The sequence below is a fragment of the Trichosurus vulpecula genome, chromosome 2 (assembly GCF_011100635.1).
Source record: "Trichosurus vulpecula isolate mTriVul1 chromosome 2, mTriVul1.pri, whole genome shotgun sequence".
NCBI lineage: Eukaryota > Metazoa > Chordata > Mammalia > Diprotodontia > Phalangeridae > Trichosurus > Trichosurus vulpecula.
Genome location: NC_050574.1, coordinates 86,442,170 through 86,464,581, shown reverse-complemented (window position 1 = coordinate 86,464,581; position 22,412 = coordinate 86,442,170). Strand labels below are relative to the sequence as shown.

The window sequence follows — 22,412 nt, the reverse complement described above, 5'->3', positions numbered from 1 at the left end:
CCAACACAGAGTGTATGCTTCAGTTATCACAACAACATCTAACTTACCAAAAAGTTAGATGCTAAAAGTTTTAATTCTCTAGAACATATGCAGAAATCAGAAATGAGGGAACAAAGACCTCTGGACTATTAAAAGAGCTGTCCAAAATCCCCTACATAGAGGCTTTCACATTTCAGTCATAGGAAAGCACTCTTGCTCAGGACCTGTTTCTGGCTCCTTTACAAAGTTTGATGACCTTAGATATTTGGGAAAAGCCTTATTTAGCTTGATCATGTTGTTGGTGCAAATGGAAACCCTTGTGTTGCCTTATCATATTCTTTGGTCAATTTTGAATCCTTATTTAGCTTGATCATGTTGTTGGTGCAAATGGAAACCCTTGTGTTGCCTTATCATATTCTTTGGTCAACTTTGAATCAGTACCACTTGGTCTATTCATCAAAGGGCTTTGCTCACTGGTACATCTTTAATGTATTTTTCCTAGGACACATTGCTGAAAACATCCTGTCTCAAGGGATATACTGTCAAGGGATACCCAGAGATAACAATGAAGATTGTTCTCCATAAAGTGTCATCTAAGAAACAGACTCAGATTTTCTCCCTTGTAACCAATGATCTGATACCTCCATTTATCTCTCCAGAGATAAATAAAGTCCTTCAACAAGGACTTTAGTGAACAGAAGTGAGGGTCTCACTTGCCTCAGGATAGAGTTTCTCACATTGGGAGTCACTTTCACTTCTCTGCTGTAGGGCTTTGGAATCCAAGCAAGCCTTTTCTTTATGAAGAAGCCAGGTAAGTATCAGGCGTAGCTCCATAGGGGAGGCCGAGTGAAAGATAGCTCTAACTCCATAGGCACGCTGCAGAGATGGAGGAAAGATGCCTTCCCCATATTCTGTGGCTGACTGCTAGATGAACTGGGAGGTATTTGAGAAAAAAAATCTGATTCCTGGAATATGGGTTGTAATAGTAGAATGCTTTCCACCCTCTCTGAGCAACACAAATGAGTCACCACAGTAACCAAAATTCATTTTTCATTGTTGGCATAGTGCTGATAGCATAGTATGAGCTTAGCAAATATTTCTTTCTTTATATCAATTTTATGGTTCCTCCCTCTCAGATAAGGTAGGAGAATTGCTTTTTTCTATGGCCAATGAACTTTCCTTCCAGCAATTCAATTGAGATTGTGTCTTTTTATAGAGAAGGAAATTGAGACACTGAGGCTTAAGGTTACCTGCCCCAAATTCCACAGTATTTAAGTGGTGGTTGAAGAATTTGAATAAATCCTGTCTCTCTCTATCTAAAGCTAGTGCCTTCTACCATGGCACGCTGTTTTGTTTTCTTTCTTTTTTATGGGGAGAGGGGGACTTTTTGTATCATCTATCAGTGCTTTACACAGGCTTGGGACATAGTAAGTATTTAATAAATATTTCCAAATAGATATATTGTCTATAAGAAATTCAAAAGGTTCATCCCTATTGTCTGATCTAAAGAAGAGATAGCTGTCTTCAGCCAGAGTAATGTTCAAATGGCTTCTGATTGAATCCAACAAGACGGTTGTGGTATGTGTGTGTTTTGATTCCGTTTATTTGTGCTATCAAAAGGGAGGGCAACAAATTCCTTTACATGGCTCAGTTTAATCTGAGACTCTGTCCTCCTGTGAGTATCCAATAAGCCAATACTTCCATGTATCTTAGTTTAAGTGAATTTTTAATTTCTCTTTCATGGGCCACATATCACTTAGGAGAAAGTATTTAACCCCTGTAAGCTTGGATTTTTCAGCAAGATGAAGGGCTTCAACTTCATTTGATGTGATTATATTAAGCAACCTTCTATATCTACCAATATCTGCTTCTAAAATATCCTGTTTTTTTTCCTTCCTCCTACATTTCCTTCATTCCTTCCTCCTTCCCCTCCTTCCCACTTCCTTCCTTTCTACCTTCCTTGCTTCTCCTATCTTCCTTGCTTCTTTCCTTCTTTTCCTTTTTTCTTTTTACTTCCTTCCTTTCTTTCATTCATTCTTTCTTTCTTGCCTCCTTTCTTGCTCTCTCTCCCTGCCTCCCTCCATCCTTTCTTTCCTTCATTCCTTCCTTCCTTCCTTCTTTCATTCCTTACTTCCTTGTTTTCTTTCCCAATCCATCTCTCTTATATTATAGGGAATATACTAAGCAGAATATTTAACTTTTTGATAAATATAAAGCTTTATTCCTGTAATGAGTTGTTATACACATGTGTAGATGCTATTTCCTCTACATTAATTCATCTCCTTAATACCATCCTTTTAATATTCTTCTTTCCTTTTTCTTAACTTTAATTTTTTTCATTCTAATTATTGTGTTGTCAGTTGTCATTTGTCATGATTTTCAAGGCACCTCCCTCTATAAGAAACTGCATATGCTTTCTGCCTTTATATTTTCTGCTTTTGAACTATTGTGAATTTGGAAGCAAGATAAAAAAACTAATTAAATTTTATTTGCAATAAGAGTGAATCAGCTCTGAGCAAGGGCCTGTTTTGGTCTCTAGTATTGAAGTTTAAGAGCCACAGGGCAGTGGTTATTTTTTTAAATTTTTATAATCATTTTATGATTTTTATTTTTATGTTTCCTGTTTTCTTATTTCTGGCTATATTCTAGTAACTGGAAATTTTGGGATATGACATCTGAATAAGATAAATTATGCTATAATAAAAGAGATATAGAATGTAAATGTTGAAAGAAAATATAGAGATGACTTTTATTAAGCTTCCTATCCAGGATTATTATTTGCATTATTTTCCTGAAATATGAACTACTGAGCCATAACTTTAAGTTTCAATGACTGGGAATCCAGAAGTTCCTGTTGGGCACATCATTTTTAGGTCCTTCCTTATTCTTAGTTTAAAATAATTCAGTTATGTTGTCATTTCTTCAGTTTTAATTTTCTTTTCTATATCTACGTACCATATTTTTCTTCTTTCAAATGACAAATTTTCAGATATGTGAAGACTAATTTTATGACTTCTCAATTTTCTCTTCCCCAGACTACACAACCCCAGGTTACACACCCATTCGTTATATATCATGTTTTCTTAACCTCATGCCATCCTGGCTACCCTCCTCTGGAAAATGTCTAGTTTGATGATGTCCTTCTTAAAGTGTTTCCCAAAGCCAGACACATTATCCAATAAAATAATATTAAGGACAATAGCAGAAAAGCAGTGTGGTATAGTGAACAGAGAAATGCCCTTTGAGTAAGGATGACTTGAGTTCTAGTCTTTCTTTGGATACAAATTAGCTGAGGGATTGTCACTTGACAGTGTCCCAGAAAACTCATGAATATGAGTATATTAACAGTTACTAATCTGTAGTGATGGAATGAGTTTCCACACTTAGAGTGGCCTATAATGAAATCATAAGTTCAGATTAAAAAGGACATAAATCCTGACACATGTTTGATATTGTATCACAACAATAATAACAATAATTTTAATGGAGCCACCATACAAAAGAACATAACATGTAATGATAGGATAGAAATCCTCCTAGGTACTTTCTCCTGCTGCTTCTAATACTTCCTTATTGAGTCAAGCAGAATAAATCTTTATCCTTGTTGAAATGGAAGACCTTAAAATATTTGAAGAGAGCTAGCTTGCGACATTTTGCCTCCCATCTTAAAATTCCCTTAGTAGTCTTAGATCTCCTGCTTATGAGTCTAAATGTCCACAAGGTTGGACCCTCAATTCCATTTTATGGAGCGTTTTTCATCAGCAGCACAACTAACAACTGTATCTAATTTGGGTGGATAATATTCATTGACTTCCCTTCTACTACTTTTCTTTGACAAGTGAGTTGGAGTATAAAGTGAAATTCATTTACAAGAAGGCAAAAAGTGATGGCTTAACATTATAATTTGTGTTATCATCAGGGATTTGCTATCAGTATCCCTATATTCCTACCATTGTCTTTACTATTATAGGTTGGGAGCTTTTCCTTTTGAATGATGCCTCCTCAACTCATCATGTCGCTATTGCAAAATACCACAGTTGTATCCCTGACGTTTGTGCTCACAGGCATCCCTGGACTAGAAAGTGCCCACACCTGGGTCTCTATTCCCTTTTGCTTCCTCTATGCCATTGCCATCTCTGGGAATAGCATGATCTTATTCATCATCATCACCAATCAAAGCCTTCATGAGCCAATGTACTATTTGCTTTCCATGCTATCAGCCACTGACATGTGCCTGTCCCTCTCCACTATGCCCACTACTCTAGGTGTCTTCTGTCTTAATATTCAAAAGATTGGTTGGAATGCTTGCATTAGCCAAATGTTCTTCATTCATTTCCTTACTGTCATGGAGTCTTCAGTGCTCTTGGCCATGGCTTTTGACCGCTACATTGCTATCTGTAACCCATTGAGATATGTCACCATCCTCACTCCAACCAAGATCATCCAGATTGGGCTGATGATAGTGGGAAGAGGGACCCTGTTCATGACTCCTCTCCTCCTGCTTCTTAAGCGCCTGTCATTTTGTAGGGATAATATTCTTTCTCATTCCTATTGCTACCACCCTGATGTGATCAAATGTTCCTGCTCTAGTATCAGGGTCAACAGCATCTATGGACTTTTTGCACTTCTTTCTACATTTGGTTTGGATGCTCCTTTGATTGGCCTCTCCTATGTCCTCATCATTCATTCTGTACTCAACATTGCATCCCCAGAGGAAAGGAACAAGGCTTTTAGTACCTGCATTTCCCATATTGGTGCTGTGACTATCTTCTACATCCCTCTTATTGGATTGTCTGCTGTTCATAGGTGGGGAAAGAAGGCACCCCCAGTTGTTCACACCATGATGTCTGATGCCTTTCTCCTTCTGCCACCTGTACTAAACCCAGTCATCTATAGTGTGAAAACCAAGCAGATCCGCAGGGCCATCATCAAGGTTTTTCTGAAAAAAGGCTACTGAAGCTGAAACAGAACAACTGTGAGTTCATACCAGAAAAAGAAGAAATGTCAGGTATTTGGGGTATACAATAATGGCTTTCTGCAAAAGGATCCCTTTAAAACATTCTCTCCTTCCAAAACTCGCAATCTTACTTGGATTCCAGTCTTACGGGCAATGAAATGGAATCATGGGATCTATCTAAGATCCCTTCTGCTCTCAAGAAGTTTTGTGGAAAAGAGAACATGGTTAGCAGAAAATGGGAATAAAAATGAAACATTGATGTTAGTAGTAGCCTAAGTCTATCAAATACTTGGTCAGTTTTTTTTCCAAAAAAGGAAGTCAGTGAATTTAGTGATGGGCAATTCATTTAGAAAATAGGAATGTAATAAACGTTAGTTCAGAGCCTGCTGTCTGAAACAATAAAAATCAAATGCCTGACATTCCCAAAGGAGTGATTATGGAACTTAAGAAATCTATATTCAGTAGGCAACTAGAGAGTTTTCAACATGCAAGGGTGACTAAAGATGTTAAATAATGAACAGTGTCTCATACATCTTGTAGGATTGTGGTAAAAATGAAATTGAGCACTGTGATATGTTGAAAGATTTTTTGCAAAGTGAAGTGAGCAGAAACAAGAACAGACGTAGAAACAATGTTCACGGTAACAACATTATTATGAAGATAAACAATTGTGAAAGACAGTAATTCTGATCAATAAAACAATCTACCACATTTCACAGGTATTCCTGATGAAAAATGATTCCCATCTCTAGAAAGAGAACTGATGGACATAGAGTGCAGATCAAAACATTTTTTCTCTTTATTTTTCTTGCTTTTTCTGAAATACGGTTTATGTGGAAAAAAAGCTTTGAATTACATCATATATATAATAGGTATCATATTTCTTGACTTCTCAATGGGTGTTGGAGGGGTGGAAGGGGGAGACAATTTGAAATTACAATAAAAATAAACTAATAAAAGAAAATATATTAATGCAATTAGCATTTTTAAGGGTCATGTGTGTTGGAGCTGGGGAGATTGTGGATAAGATCATTTAGAATAGATCCCTGTCAAGATTTTGAATAGGTTCCACAATGAGAGTAGGATATACAGGGCTTTGAGTCTTTGTAGGACAGGACAGAAGAGAAAATAAGATGGAAATTCATTGGATTACATTGGGAAAGGTCACAAAACCTGTCCTAAAAGGTCAGAAGCAAGACTGATTTCCAAACGCTCTGTGGCTGATAATCCTTGTCTTCAAACATCTGCATCTGGAAAACATTCACCATATAATATGTTTCAAAGTATGCATTTGTGGGGAGAAGGGGGAAAGTGTGAGGGCTCAATTGTAATGCAATCCTTGAGAGACTGAGTGAGAGTAAGGGTTTGTGAGTGCAAGGGTTTGGTTGGTGAGGAGGATCCTCCCACCTTTATCCCCTGCCATAGGAGAACTCAGACCTGAGCCTGGTATATGGATTAAAACATGTGAAATAGAAAACAACAACAAAAACTCACATATCTATAGAACTGTTATCATAACCACCCTGTGTAGTAAGGAAGTATGAGTATTTTTGTACCAATTTTATGGGTAAGGGAAATGATGTGGTAGAGATTAAATAACATTGTCAAGCAGCTAGCAGATGTTAGGGGCACCATTCAGTTTCATGTCTCTTCTCAATTCAAGTCTAGCATTCTTCCCACTACACATGAATCATCTGACAATTAGGGCAGCATCAGGTGTGTTACTTATACTGGGAGGTTTAGTGTTTCAAGATGTCACTCAGGGAGGGTGAGATTGGTTAAGGATTTTTTGTTTCAAGTTTTATTTATAGTTCTATATAAATATTGCAAGATATGACCCGACTTCTGAATACCTCCAGCCCCCAACACATATGTGTGTGCATGCACACTCATGCATTCACTCACTCTCTCTCTCTCTCTCTCTCTCTCTCTCTCTCTCTCTCTCTCTCTCTCGTAACAGAGAAAACTAGACACTAAGAAATCACTGATGTCTGTCAATATATGCAACATTCCACAATTATACCCTTATCTTTTTAAATATTTTTTTTTATTTTGGTGAATTTAATAATCATAATAAAGACAAATATGTGAAGAACTAAAATAAAATTACATATGCATCTATGAACTTTATAAGAGAGCATCCAGGTGTATAATGCATAACATAATAACAGAATGGCAATGTACCTTTAAGAAAGTCTTCAAAATGGAGGTGAGATGACCTAGGCTTTGAAGGATATATAGGATTTAGCCAGGCTGAGAGATGATACATTCAAAGCCTTTCACAAATAAGCCCCAGTTACTTTCCCAGATGCAGGGGGAGGGGATCAGGGGGGAATAATGTAATAAGACAAAAGAATTCATAGTGAAAAGTTCAGGAAGGAGACTGATATCTTTGTGGGGCATTGATTAGTCTGCCCTGTCTGGAGAAAGGATACATAGGAATGGGTCAGGTTATAAAAGACCTTGAATGCCAGGTAAAGGAGGTTAGAACTGTTAGGATAATCAATGGAGAACCAAGAATAGAAGGACATTCACAGGACTGTTTGTCCTGGTGGGGAAATAGGTCTTCCCTTACTCTTACAGATTGTTATTCTCTGTGTGTCATTGTGTGTTGGCAGCCAAAATGGGCTCTTAGCACTCAGTTCAACCAAGTGCCCTTGAAGAGTTTGGCCTTTGTTTCCTTGATTGGATTGGGAGTCCTTGGTGACCTCCTTGCCTCAGGGGAGGGCCTAGTTTACACAAGGGTTTGAGTGACATGTTTGGGACATCAGAGGCTTTTAGACCACATGGGTTTAAGTCTCCTCTTTGTGTGATTTTAGGTCACATGGGTGAGTCACATGTGTGACTCACCCTTGACCCTGAAAAAGATATAAAACCAGAGGTTGGTGTTCTCTTTTTTGAAGCTCTTATCCACAGCCATGGTGGTGCACGTGACTCTGGGCCAGCCCTTGTTATGAGCTCCCAGGCTGAACTTGGATGTTGGTAACTATGAATTGTATTTGGTGTGTTTGTCGATGTTTGTAATTGGTTTGTATTTGATCCGAAGTTCAGGGTGATGGCTTTTCCCCCTGAACTAAGTGAATGGTATTTGTATGCTGAGTTAAAGTAAGCTTGTTAGCCCCTTAACATTTCTTTCCTTAGTAAAGCACATCAAGAGAACCTGGGCTTTGGCAGCATTCTTGTTGTTGTGCTTGTGTTGGTCTTTCACCCCCAGAACAGCTGCTAGCCAGATTGTTGAAACATATTGTAAACAGGAACTTGGCATACAAACTTGCCTAGAGGCAGGAAATAAACACAGGGAATGGCTCTGCACTTGAGAAGAGGAGTCTAGCTTTTTAAAAATGTGGACAACAAAGAACACTTCAACAGAAGCAAAAGGGACAAAAAACATTAAGCCTATATGTCATATTATAGGAAAAGGCCAGAAATGGAACCAAATGAAAAAGGAAACGATAGGAAAAATGTATTATGTGAGCTGTGCATGGTTGGTTTCCTTCTTAAAGAGCATCAGGATACCTTAGGCAGGGCCAAGCTCAGGACTTGGTTAAATGGTAATAATAGGGTCCATTATCCCAGGAAACTTTGCTGGTCAGTACTAGTTAGAATAGAGGTATGTTAAATTATAATTTTTACATTTTGAATCCAACAATTCCATATTCTTTAAATAAGTTTTAGTTTCCTTTATTTTCCTTAGTTGCTAGTAAGCTAATAAGCTGAGCTAATAAGCTCAGTTTCTATCTGTAGTATATACTAAGGGGAAGAAAAGATGTACCTATGCTAGAACCAGGGAAACTGTTGGGATCAGGAAATCTGGTGGCTAATTAGACTATGAGGAACAGAAGGGGCAGCCTGAGAAAGAAGATGATATACTCCTGGCAGCTCAGAGATATAGGCAATGAAGAGGGGATCAAGTAAGATGGATTCTTACGAATGCTACATATACAAATTTGATTATGTGCCTCTGAGATTTCTGGCCCTTTCCTGACCATTTCCTCCCAGGAAGTGATGTGACTGGATAAAACCTCAAACGTTTCTATATCTGCTTTCCTGGGGAGAGGCTGGCTATATTCACCCAAGAAAGAATTGTGCATAATGGGTAGGTATAGACATAGAAGGAAGGTCAGTTCTTCAATAGAAAATCTTTTAAAATGATCATTTATTTTTTTTCCTTTTCGCATCTTGTGATAATCATGATTTTTTGAAATATGTTACTTGATGTTAGAGTCAGTGATTGGACTCTAATGTTGAATTACTTAGGCTAAGTAATCCTAAGGACCATAAATATATAAGCAATGACAACCTGCATGTTTGTACTGGCCCGACTCATTCTGACACTCTTATATATGTAAATAATCATGACTTTTAATTGGATGAGGATCTGAAAGAGTGACCCTTTCTGGGATACCCATTACAGATTAGGCCTGTCATCCTGTTTCTGGTTCTAATTAGCAAGCTCCCCAATCTGAATCTGGTAATGAAAAGCTACCCAGGGAATTTCCCTATCACATCTGTATCCAATTAGGAATGCCACCTCCCATATTTGATACTAATTAACTCTTCTAAATTAAGCCAGATGATATAAAGTACAAAACTTACTTTTAAGTGTATACTTCCAATATAAATTTTGCTGTCTCCCTTATGGGAATGACTGGCCCTGTGTGGCAAAATCTCTGTATTTCTGTGTTGTCATATAGTGTGTGTGCTTTTGTTTTTGCCTGATTTCTGTAATAAAGCAATGAAGTTCCTGCCTGCACTAGCTTCTTGACTATCAATAAACTATAAATCCTTGATCTCTGGTCTTTGTTCTAGACTGAGCCATTAGATAAATAGAGCACAACCTTCTTTGCTTTTTTCAACATTTACTAACTCCTATTATGTGAATGGTAGAACAGGACAAAGAAGAAAGATATGGCAATTTTCAAGCTTACATACAAAATCTAAGAGTTAGAAAGGCCTTTTGCAGCCTCTTAGTCCAAACTATGCCTGAGAAATAATCCTCTATATAATCTTCCCAACCAGTAGGTCAGATTTGACGTAAGAAGGTCTAGTGAGTGAAAAGGGGAATGAGCACTTATAGAGCAACTATTGTTTTTCAAGTACTATGCTAGAAACTTTATAACTAGTTTCTCATTTGATCTTCACAAAATTCTGCAAGGTCAATGTTTATTCCCATTTTACATTTGAGAAAACTGACGCAAAAAAGGTTAAGTGACTTTCCCAAGGTCACACAAATAGTATCTAGAATCTGGAATAGGATTTGAACTCACATCTTCCTGAATCCAGGCCTGATGCCTGATACACTGAGTCACCTAGTTGTTTCAGAAGTTACCCTTAAGTCTAGAGGAAACAAAGGCATTTCCATATTAGCCATATTACAAAAGAAAATCTAGACCAAAAGTATGCTTCAATCAGCATTCAGAATCCATCACTTTTTTCTAGAGGTAGATAGCATTTTTTCATCCAAAGTCCTTCAAATTATTTTAGATAATTGTCTTTCTGAGAATAGCTAAGTCATTCACAGTTGATCATCACACAATATTGTTTTTACTGTATACCATGTTCTCCTGGTTCTAGTCACTTCACTTGGCATGAGTTCAATAAATTTTCTCATGTTTCTCTGAAACCATCCTGATTGTCGTTTCTTATAGCACAGTAGTATTCTTTCACAATAAAATAGAACTTATTCAGCTACTCCGCAATTGATTGATGTCTCTTAAATTTCCAATTTTTGTCACCACAAAAAAGCTGCTATAAGTATTTTTGTACACACAGCTGCATTTACTTTTTCTTCGATCTCTTTTGGGTATGACCTAATAGTGATATTGTTGGTTCCAAGAGTACGTAAAATTTTATAACCCTTTGGGTATGATTGAAATTGCTTTCCAAACTGGTTGGATAATTTCACAACTCCACCAACATCATATTGGTGTCCTAATTTTCCCAGGTCCCCTCCAACATTTGCCGTTTTCCTTTTCTGTCATATTAGCCAATCTGATAGTTGTGTAGTACCTCAAAGTTGTTTTTATTGTCATTTCTCTAATCAGTGATTTAGAACATTTTTTCATGAATATAGATAGCTTTTATCGCTCCTGAAAATTGCCTATTCATGTTCTTTGACCATTTAGCAATTGGGGAATGAGCTGTATTCTTATAAATTTGACTCAGTTCCGTATTTGAGAAATTATTTCTTTATAAGAGAACCTTTCCGTAAATACACCCCCACCAAATTTCCTGATATTGTACTAACCTTGGTTGTATTGGTTTTTTTGTACAAACCCTTTTAGACTTCATGTCATAGAAATTATCCATTTTACATCCTATAATATCCTCTGTCTCCTGTTTGGTAATAACTTTTTCCCTTATCTATAAATCTGACAGTTAAAATATCCCATCCTCCCCTAATTTGCTCATGATATCACATTTTTTGTTTACATGATGCACCTATTTTGATCTCATCTCAGTATATGATGTGAAATGTTGGTTTATACAATTGAGGATAATTTGAAGGATAATGGTCAGGCCCAGATATTGGTCTGAATTCTACTTCAGGGAAGCAGGATGAATGATAATTAAGAACTATTAAAGATGATTAAAGACAATGGGTTCATGATTTAGGAATAAAGGCTGATACTATAAGCAATTTGGGAGAGCAAGGAATAGTTTACCTGTCATATTTATGGGAAAGCAAAGAATTCATGACATGAGAAGAGACAGAGAGCATTACAAAGTGCAAAATGGATAATTTTGATTATGTTAAATTGAAAAGGTTTTGTATTAAAAAAGCCAATGCAACAAAGATTAGAAGGGAAATAGAAAATCTTTACAACTTATTTCTCTGATAATGGCCTCATCTCTAAAATATACAGGGAACTGAGCCAAATTTATAGGAGTACAAGTCATTCCCCAATTGATAAATGGTCAAAGGCTATGAACAGGCAGTTATCAGGGGAAGAAATTAAAGATATCTATAGGCATATGAAAAAATGCTCTAAATCACTATCCATTAGAGAAATGCAAATCAAAACAACTCTTAGGTACCACATCTCTCCTGTCAGATTGCCTAACATGACAAAACAGGAAAATGATAAATGCTGGAGGGGATGTGGGAAAATTGGAACACTGTTACATTGCTGGTAGAGTTGTGAACTTATCCAGCCATTCCGGAGAGCAATTTGGAACTATGCCCAAAGGGCTATAAAATGTTCATACCCTTTGACACAGCCATACCACTTATAGGGTTGTATTCCAAAGAGATCACACAAGAGGGAAAAGGACTCATAGGTACAAAAATATTTATAGCAGCTCTTTTTGTAGTAGCAAAGAATTGGAAATCAAGGGGATGCCCATCAATTGGGGAATGGCTGAACGAGTTGTGGTATATGAATGTAATGGAATACTATTGTGCTATAAGAAGTGGGGAAGATACAGACTTCATAATAACCTGGAAAACCTACATGATATAATGCTTAGGGAGTGGAGCAGAACTAGGAGAACATAATACACAACCACACATATATGGATTCTGTGATGACTACCCTTGATAGACCTCGCTCTTCTCAGCAACACAAGGTTCAAAAACAACTCCAAAGGACTCATGAGGGAGAGAGCTATCTATATCCAGAGAAAGAACTATGGAGACTGAATGTAGATTGAAGCAAACTGTATGCTCTCCAGTTTTTTCTTTTGTTCTTTTTTCTCTTTTGTTTTTGTTTTTTGATTTTTTTGTTTTTGGTTTTTCTCATGATTCATTCCACTGATCATAATTCTTTACAACTTGACTATTGCGTAAATAAATTCAGTGTGAAGTTATATGTAGAAGATAAATCAGATTCCATGCCATCTTGGGGAGGAAGGAGTGGGGAGGTGGGGAAAGAAAATCTGAAAATCAAAATAAGGAGGAAGTGAGCATTGTAAACCAAAAATAAAAAAGTAATAATTAAAAAAGATGATTAAAGAAGACCAAGAAACAAAACCTGAAGAGTAAAAGAGGATAAGCATAAGGGAATTGACAAGATAAAACAAAGTAATGGAAGAACAGTATAATAATCAGAGGTTTCAGCAAAAGGATTGAATGACGGTTGGGGCAAATGATCTGAGAGTGCTGCAAGGTTAATGGGCAGATGGGTGTCCCCATGGCTGTGACTGCGGAATTGTTGAAATGAAAGAAAGGATTCTGAATCAGCTTGATTATATTAAAAAAAGCTTTAATGTGACTCTTATATTTGACATTAAACACCTATAGTATACTGTCCAGGGCCCTCTTCTCTTCTCCCTCTGTACTGCATAGTGGGGACTTTACAATTAATTGATGGGATGAGTAATCTTCCACATTTGTATCAATGTTCCTTGGCATGGATAGGGAAAATATTTTTAATCCAATCTCTTTGAGGACATAGAGCTCTTTTCTTTGTAGGGAGAGGAAGGATTATATGCTAAGACTATCCAGGCAGCAGGCAGCAGGCAGCAGGCAGCAATACAAACACATATAAACCACTGAGTTAAGCTATTGTCAACTTTAGATACACATCTTGATAAGGGATATCAGAGAGATGTATGCCTCTGTGCTCTCCCAAGATTGCACACATCCTTCCCTTTCTGCTCTGATTTCAAAATATCAGCAAGTCTTTTATCATACTCAGCCATATCTCTTTCTCACTCTGTCTACCAGCGTATTTGTAGGTGTCACTTTCAGCTATTAGCTTATTGTGATTTACATATTCAGCCACAAAGTTTTCAATTTATATCTTTCCTTACTGAACATGGAAAATTTTAATCCTGTATAGTGTAGATGATATTTTAATATCACTAGAGAAAGATTCCAGGAGATGAGTGGGGAGCTCAATTTGTTTTTAATGGAAACATATAGCTTGATATTATTCATAAACTTCGAGTCATTAATAAGATAGCTTGATTCTATTCTTTTATTTTAGAAGACATACTTAGCTATATTTACAAGAAATACTAATAAATTTAACACTAGCAAAAATGAATGTGGGCTTAAATTGTCACCCTGAAGGAAAAAGCCACATTTTAAATGAAATTTTCTTGACATTGCTGTATTGGTATTAGGTCTGAGAAGAAAAGGATTTTTCATGGTCACATCAAAAATGCTACTGTCCTGACTATACTTTGTCCTTATTTTTATGTTATAACATGAAAATTATATAAATGTTATATAGATATATTATTGTATAAGACAAATATGGTATAGGATTAATATATTGTATAGCATACATTATCTCAACTAAAACATGTATATTGGCACATATATGTGTACATGTTCCTGTATATACATAGCAATATATAAATAAACATGCACATGTATTTCATGAATATTCATATGCATACATATAGCTTATACATTCACAACATGAGTACACATGTGTATCCACATACACAATATAAGCACATCTATATTTACATGTTTCTCTTGAATTCATAGATTTTTTTGTTGATATGATCTGTAACTGCTTGTTATTTTGAATATATTTTATTTGTTTCATTAAATATTCCCAATGCCATATAAAAATTTTAATATTCACTTTTTAAAATTTTGATTTCCAAATTTTCTCTCTCCCTATAACTTGAGAAGGTAAGCAATATAATATTGATTCTACACTAACGATAATGTTACTAGCAGTTGTTGTGGGGGTGAAAGACCAACAACAAGAGCTCACAAGAAGGCTGCCAGTACAGGTTCTTTGATCTGCTTTTCTAAGGAAAGCAACTTAAAGGGGCTTACAATCTTACTTTAATCAAACATACATATATCATTCTCTAAGTTCAGGGGGAAAAGTCAGCACCTTGAACTTCAGAGGAAATATGAACAGAAATTACAGACAGAGAAAATATAAACAGAACAAATAACACAAATCAACAGAAAGACTTCTAGCTATCTGACCAAAACTATACATACATAGTTACCAGAGGGACAAGCACTAACATCTGGATTTTCAAAGCTGGGGGGCTCCTTAATGGCTATGCAGAGTCTCCACACCAACACTCTTCCAATGAGTAAGTCCAAAACAGAACATTAACCTCAGAGCATATATACCCTGTTTAGGGTTAGAGTGCTTCACACCTCTCAAGTGTTTCACAATTCTCAAGGGCTTCACACCTCTCATGACCTAACTAGCAAAAGGGTGTGACCATTCCTAAAAACAAAGGCAAGAGTCATTCAAAGGCACTTGAATGCTCCAGTGCTGAGAAGCACTCCAAAACAAAAGACAACAAAAGTCCCACTTTGCTTGCCCTTACATATACATGTGAAGTAGTGAAAGTAATGAAAAGCACATTTCCATTTGCTAATGTTTATTTCCATAAGAAAACCTGCATAAAAAGACAAAAAATGTGTAAAAATATGCTTCAATCTGCACTCAAAGTTCATCATTATGATGAACATGATGAACATCAGAGCTCATTAATGCCTGACGTGGGTCATTTTGAATTGTCTTGGATCATTGTCTTGATCAGAGTAGCTCAGTCTTTCACAGTTGATTGTCATGACATTGTTGATGTCACTGTGCACAATGTTCTCCTCGTTCTGCTCACTTTGCATCAGTTCATATAAGTCTTCTCATTTTTTTTCTGAAAACATCCTTCTCATCATTTCTTACAGTATAGCAGTAATCTATTACAATCATTACACCTGATCATCTATTCTCCAGTTGATGGGCATCCCTTCAGTTTCCAATCCTTTGCCACCAGAAAGAGTTGTTATAAATATTTTTTTTTGTCCAAATATGTCCCTTCCCATTTTCTTTTATCTTGTTGGCATATAGAACAAATAGTGACTACTTTTTTATAAAATACATAATCAGTATAGCTGGTCCTTATTTGGAGAGTTCTCTGCTATTAGTTATAAGCTCCCTTTTGTTAAGAAAAGTGGAATCATTATAACTCATATTTTAAAGGCAGCTGGTAAACTGCTTCACTAGTAATTTATGTTGCATTGTAAAGCATTTGAGTCAATAATCATGAATTTTATCTGGAGAAGCTTTTTTCTTTCTAGTTTTTCAGAGAGGTTAAAATTTCAGTCATCTTCATTGATATTAGTGTTCTGTCACTCTTCATGTTAAAAGTGTGTAAGTTTTCTACATTCTTATTTCATTCAAATTTCATCTTTATTGGTTTTGATGGCTTGATACCACATAGACAACTAGAAATTTTCCATTTCTTTCTTTAATGACTGTCTTCCCCTTGATTTATGTACTCGGAAATCTGTGGAGAAGTTTTTGGTTGAAGGTGAATTGCTTATTTGTCCATTGCATTACTTAAACTCCTTATATCCAAATAGCTTCAATTGCTGATGGAAAAAGCTAGAATTTGTTATGTGCCTCTCTTTTTTATTACTTTCTACATATTTGTTGTTGCTGCTGCTGTTGTCTTTAAGTGGATAATATTACATTCAACTTTTCTCTTAATCATGTCAGATAGATTGTAATATGATATTGTAATTCTGTTACACAAATCCCTAATTGCTCTCTGTAAGTTACTTCTGCTATGGTAGTATTTGATGACTTTCCCTAGGAGCAGTCTGTGATAGCTCCAAATTTCCTCTTATCATTCTTACCCCATCAAGAGCTACTTTATATGGTGTTTTATCTGGGTCTCAATTTATTTTTTGCACCTTCTGTCAAATATTCTGAGAAAATATTTTCATTCCTGATAGCTATAGCAAGTATTAGCTTTTAAAAATTATTCTACTCTAATTCATCTGCCAGCTGGATTCATATTATCAAAAATCATAAGAACAAGAAAAGTTGTTACTATTAATATTGTTATCATTCTATCATTATTATTGGTACATCTCAAATTTTCCTTCCTCAGACACAGGCACAGTGAAGAAGATCCACACATAAGAGAAGTACAAGAAGATGTAGACAATAAGGAAAAATGTTGTCCATACATAATCATATGGGGAAATCCTATTAAACTGAAAAATTGCCTCAGCTTCTCTCCTCAGAGGCACCCTGTCCAGAGAATTCTTTTCTGCCTCAAGATAAAGCACGTAGTCTTGGAAGCCACCCTCATTTCTACTCTTTGCTGGGGCTCTGTAAAGAGGTCAAGGTGGCTTCTCCCTCATGCAGGAGACTGGTAAGTAGAAAGAATCAATCCAAGAGAGATTTATCTCTATAGACAAGATGAATAATAAGGTAATAGAGAAACTGATCTCATATTTTGGAAGTTATCTTGTGGGCAAAAGTTAGAAGTATATGTTTAGAATCATTCTTGCTTGCCATTCTCCTCTGCTAACTCAGAGAATGTCAGGTTATAACCAGAATGTTGTTTCTAAACCGTCAGCTCTGTGAAGTCCCTGAATAGCAATCAGAATCCCTCTCTAGATTCTTCCCCACTAAATGAGTCATAAGGAGAAGCTCCATGCATGGCTATGCCAAAACTTTAGGAACTTCTGCTTGAGGTCTCCAGACCTACTGCCATTCCTTACACTCTTTTTGTTTTGCCTCATACAGACCGAGAACTGTTCATTCAATGATGAGAGTTTTGAGTGGGCCTATAAGGGAAACAGTCTATTCCCAAAAATCTCATGCAGATTACTTTCCTAAATGGAGAATGGCAGAACCGATACAACTGGCATCTTCTCTATCCTAATGAATATAAATATGCAAACATGTCCCATTCTCCACAACATGATATAAAATATGATAATGCCTGAATTGCTTTTTACAATGAGGAAAGGAAATAAGCATTTTATAGTTGAGGGAACTGAGGTACAGAGAGATTAAATGACTTGCCTAGGGTCACCTAGCTAGTGAGCATCTGAGTTCATACTGCAACTCAAGTCTTTGTGAATCAATGTCTGATGTTCTTTCTACTGCTCCCTAGCTGCAATGAGGAACCCTTGAATCAGAAGCTTGAAGCACCCTTCCCTAAATCTATGCCCTCAAAAGTAGTCTGAAACCTTGAAGTAAATAGAAATGTTACAATTAGAGATGTTAAATTTGCAAATTTCATCCCTAGCAAAATTCCTGAACGATGGCTAAACCAGTTAAAATGCAATTGGGAAATATTTAACAAAATAAATTAAAAATACATCATAGATAAAGGTAATTTATCATTTTCTTAGTCAATATAGGGCCTACAGTTAGTTTTTATTTGAGTTTGGCACCACTAGAGGTATTACTTGAAAGATAGATCTATGAAAACTTCTAGGAAAAAAAACATAAATTGTACATAAACACACACACACACATGCATGCGCACGCATACATTGCTATTGTTGTTGCTGGGGTTTTCTTGGCAAAAATAATGGCGTGCTTTTTCATTTCCTTTTCTAACTCATTTTAAAGATGAGAAAACTGAGGCAAATGGAGTTCAAAGATTTGCCCATGGTCACACAGCTAGTAAATGTACTTAGGCTAGATTTGAACTCATGAACATGAGTCTTCCTGATTCTAGGCCTGACACTTTATCCACTGCACCTCCTAGCTGCCCTGAATGTCACCTATGGAGGACCTTTTAATTCTACTACTGGATTTCAGCTATTTCATAAACTTCTCCAGTAGGTAAACCACTCCTGGTTATGATCAATAAATCCAAAGTTATGTGTATGTTGTCTACCTTTACTATTGCCTATTATGTTTACTTGTTTCAAAATTATTTTTAGGTTTTTGCTTTGTTTGTCCCGTGTTTTAATGTTGTCTGGCAGCTGGTGTTGCTGCCCTATGCACTCCAATCCATCCCTCACCCCAGCATCACATATCTCTTCTTCCAACCTCCCAAGTTGTTTTTGCTGGAAAAATGTCTAATCTAAGCCTTTTGTTTTCTGTGCTTCACCAGAAAGTGATTTGATGTATTATTTTATTTTGAGGTGAATGTTTGAAGAGCTGGGCTATAGTGCTCCTGACACTCGGCCATCTTGGCTCTATTCCCACTTGCCCATTTGACAGTTTAATGTTTCCCGCTTCATCCATGATATGTCAACAGCCTGAATTAACTCAGAAACCATACTCATTCAGAATGGTAGAATCAGTTTTTGAAGGTCTCAGACCATTGACTGATAGTCTGAATGGAGGTCTGTAATTTGTGAGGTAAACAGAGCTGCATTATCCCATGCTTTGTATGTGAAGTATAACTACACAACAAATGCAAAAAAAAATAATTATATGCAAAATATAACTATGGCTTCTCCACAGAATTAAGTAGGGAATTGAAATCTGCTATTTTCTACCTTCAGTTATCAGAAAATATACTTCCATTCCCCTCTTTCATTAATTTAATGTTGATTTCAGTTAAAGAACTCTGTTTCCCTGTATTCAGTTTTCCATTTTTACAGGTTTCTCCATTATTTTCCTCTTACACCACGATGATGATCCCACTGCCTCAGCCTCACACCTCCCAATAACCGCTCCACAGGGCTCAGAAACTAGTCCAATTCACTAATGCTGGTGCCATTCCCACCACCTCTCATAACCTTAGCACAATCTGTTTGAGTTGTTGCACACAGCCTACTGACTGCCCATGAATATGGGGTAGGAGAAAGAGAGGTGAATGAGATGGCCCCATCAGCTATTTAACTTCCCCAGAATCCACGACCACCCAAGCCTTGGCTTCAGCCTCCTCAGGCATGACTGCTTTTTCAATCTATAGCACTGCCCTTAATTACCCTTATTCCTTGTTTGACAACGTTGTCATTGCTGCTACTCCTGGCTGTCCAATGCTACTTTCTTAGCTTACATCTATGTCCACTGTTAGGGAAAAAGTGAGTTATCTCTTCCAGAAATTAGCAATACTGGGGCAGCTAGGTGGTGCAGTGAGTAGAGCACCAGTTGTGGAGTCAGAAGGACCTGAGTTCAAATCTGGCCTCAGACACTTGACCCACTTACTAGCTGTGTGGCCTTGGGCAAGTCACTTAAGCCCAAGTGCTTTGCCTTCCTCCCTCCACTTTTTAAAAAAGAAATTAGCAATGCAAGGATAAAGGGAATCTCAAAGAACTTATATTTTTCATGCACACATATATTATCTTACATCCCCCTGAGATATGCACACACTGCTTGGGAGACCATTGATATAGAAACCCATCCTTCCACTTTCTCCTTAAAGCACTCTCAAATTGCTTTTCCAACTTTTATAAACTAACTAGCTGGATGACAGACAGATAGATAGATAGATATTCATTCTTTTTGTACTTTTTTCTCCTATCATCTTAAACTTTTTTCAAAAAATGCCTTTAACTGTAGCTTAAGAAAACCTTCATTTTTTGAAATATTTTTTTCCAGATTCTGCTCCATATGGCTTCCATTTTTTCTACTTAATTTGCTGGCTAAATATTGATGGATTTTTCTGGTACCCTTTAGCCAGAATTCCAATAGCTCTTTAGAGTGACTTCTGCCATGATAGTGCTTGATGCTTGTCCTTAGGAACATTCTATGGTGGCTTTACCTTTCATTTTATAGTTCTTAGATTGTGTTATGTGAATTCTAAGATGTTTAAATTTGTTTTTCCCTTTTCTAAGCTACTAAATTCATCACGATCTTGTCTTTAGATTTCTTAGTTATAACATATTATCTCTTTAATTTTCTGATACTCTTGATCATTTAATTTCTTTTTTATGTTTTCATCTTATTCATTTTGTCAGGTGTTCATAAAATTCTACCTTTGATGCTGGTGTTTCACTTGCTCCTCACTGAGGGTGTTTATATATAGGCACTTTTGTTTCTGATCCTTTTAGTTCTTTTGTTGTTGGTGGTGGGATGACCTTTTTTAAAAATTACTTTAAATTAAATTACTTTTAAATTTAAACTAATTTTTAAAAATTACTTTTGGGTAATTTGTCTGGAATGGGATTCTAATTGTTTTCAAAGATGATATAGAAGATGGAGTCTGTCTTGCAACCTCTCACTAGTTTATGATTGAATGAGAAAATTAATGTCATTCATCACATGCTTGCTATGTTCCAGGCATGTATTTCTGAAATTACCTTCCCTACAATGTATTTTTCCCTTAAATATGGATTGCCTAGATTCCTGCTCCAATCCCTGTGATTCTGCAATATTATCTATCAAGTGGGAAAATTTACTCAATCATGATGTTTGTAACAAATGGCAACTTTCCAGTATTACTCTTTTGTTCTCATTAATCTGCTAGTTGTATCAATGTCATCAAACTTTTTAAAAAGTCCTTTACTTTTCATTGTCATTTGAGATATCAATATAATTTATGATCTCTTTCATTCAGTCAGGTAGAATTTCTGTTATTTACATTTAATAAAGATATTCAATGGCCTTGGTCCTTCCACTTTTTCTCCTTAGATTTTGGCAAATTTTACTTCTTATTTCATCTAATAAAGAATTAGGGATGAAGTTATTTCTTGTATTATTCTTATGCTGTTCAGCAATGAAATATTTTACTTGAAACTAAGGCTATTATTCACTCACAAAACACAATAGCAATAACACAAAATGAATCAAAGCAAAACACAATAAAATATGGTAGAAAGCCCTTGCTTATAACTAATGAGATGTTTCCAAATTTGTTATGGCATAGGACTCTAACATGCTAAAAATATTCACATTTTCAGTTTATTTAAAGTATACTTCTACTTGTATAACTTTCATGTTTAGCATTATCTTCAATGATTTTTTTCAATAGGCAAAATATTGGAATTTGAATTTTTAAAATCTATCTGTTTGGGTTTACCTTGCCTTCCTGTGAAACCAGGACATAACAGAGTATCATTTTCTTTGATATTTCTGTTTTATGATGGCTTTGAGTAGACATAGGCAATAGATTTATGACATTCTATTTTCTTGAATCTCAGAAAGAGTTGCATCACATCAAATGGGATTGCCACCCACCAACTTTATCAGCAGTGCCTACATCACTAGTGTTTAAATCAGCTAATCAAAAAGCATTTAAGTGGTTGCTATATATCAGACAGGGAAAGCTAGGTGGTGCAGTGTCAGTCCCAGAGTCAAGAGGGACTAAGTTCAAATCACGTCTCAGATACTTGCTAGCTGTGTGACAAGTAACCTAACTCTGTTTGCCTCAGTCTCCTTCTCTGTAAAATGAGTTGGAAAAGGAAATGACAACCTATTCCCATGTATTTTCCAAGAAAACCTCAAGGAGAGGCAGAGCCAAAATGGCCAAGTAAAGGAAGGGAGTTGCCTGAGCTCTCCCCCAAACCCCTCCAAATACCTTTAAACAATGACTCTAAACAAATTCTAGAGCAGCAGAAATCAGGAAAAGATGGAGGGAAAAATATTTCCAAACCAAGGTAACTTGAAAGGTTGTCAAGACAAGCCTGTTGCACCACAGAGGAAGAGGAACCCAGTCTAGTGCAGTCCATGCCAGCACAGACCAGGCCCCCCAAATCTGGGGCAGGCCTCAAGATGACTGAATCACTGACAACATTGGTGGTTTCCAGATCTCTTGGCCCACAGATGCCAAAGACAACTTAGAAGGTTGGAGGGAAAGGTCTGTCACATCTGGGTGAGAGTGGAGTGCAGTCCATCAC

At 36.5% G+C, this 22,412-nt stretch overlaps 1 protein-coding gene across 1 annotated transcript; it reads left to right on the top strand.

Annotated features, from left to right (window-relative positions):
- The first annotated feature begins 3,991 nt into the window (after positions 1-3,991).
- LOC118836609 (olfactory receptor 51F1-like) lies at positions 3,992-19,301 on the top strand. The gene is made up of 3 exons (XM_036743851.1): positions 3,992-4,912; positions 7,840-7,866; positions 19,233-19,301. Exons 1-3 carry the CDS (start codon positions 3,992-3,994, stop codon positions 19,299-19,301), a joined length of 1,017 nt encoding a protein of 338 aa, XP_036599746.1.
- Positions 19,302-22,412: the final 3,111 nt, after the last annotated feature.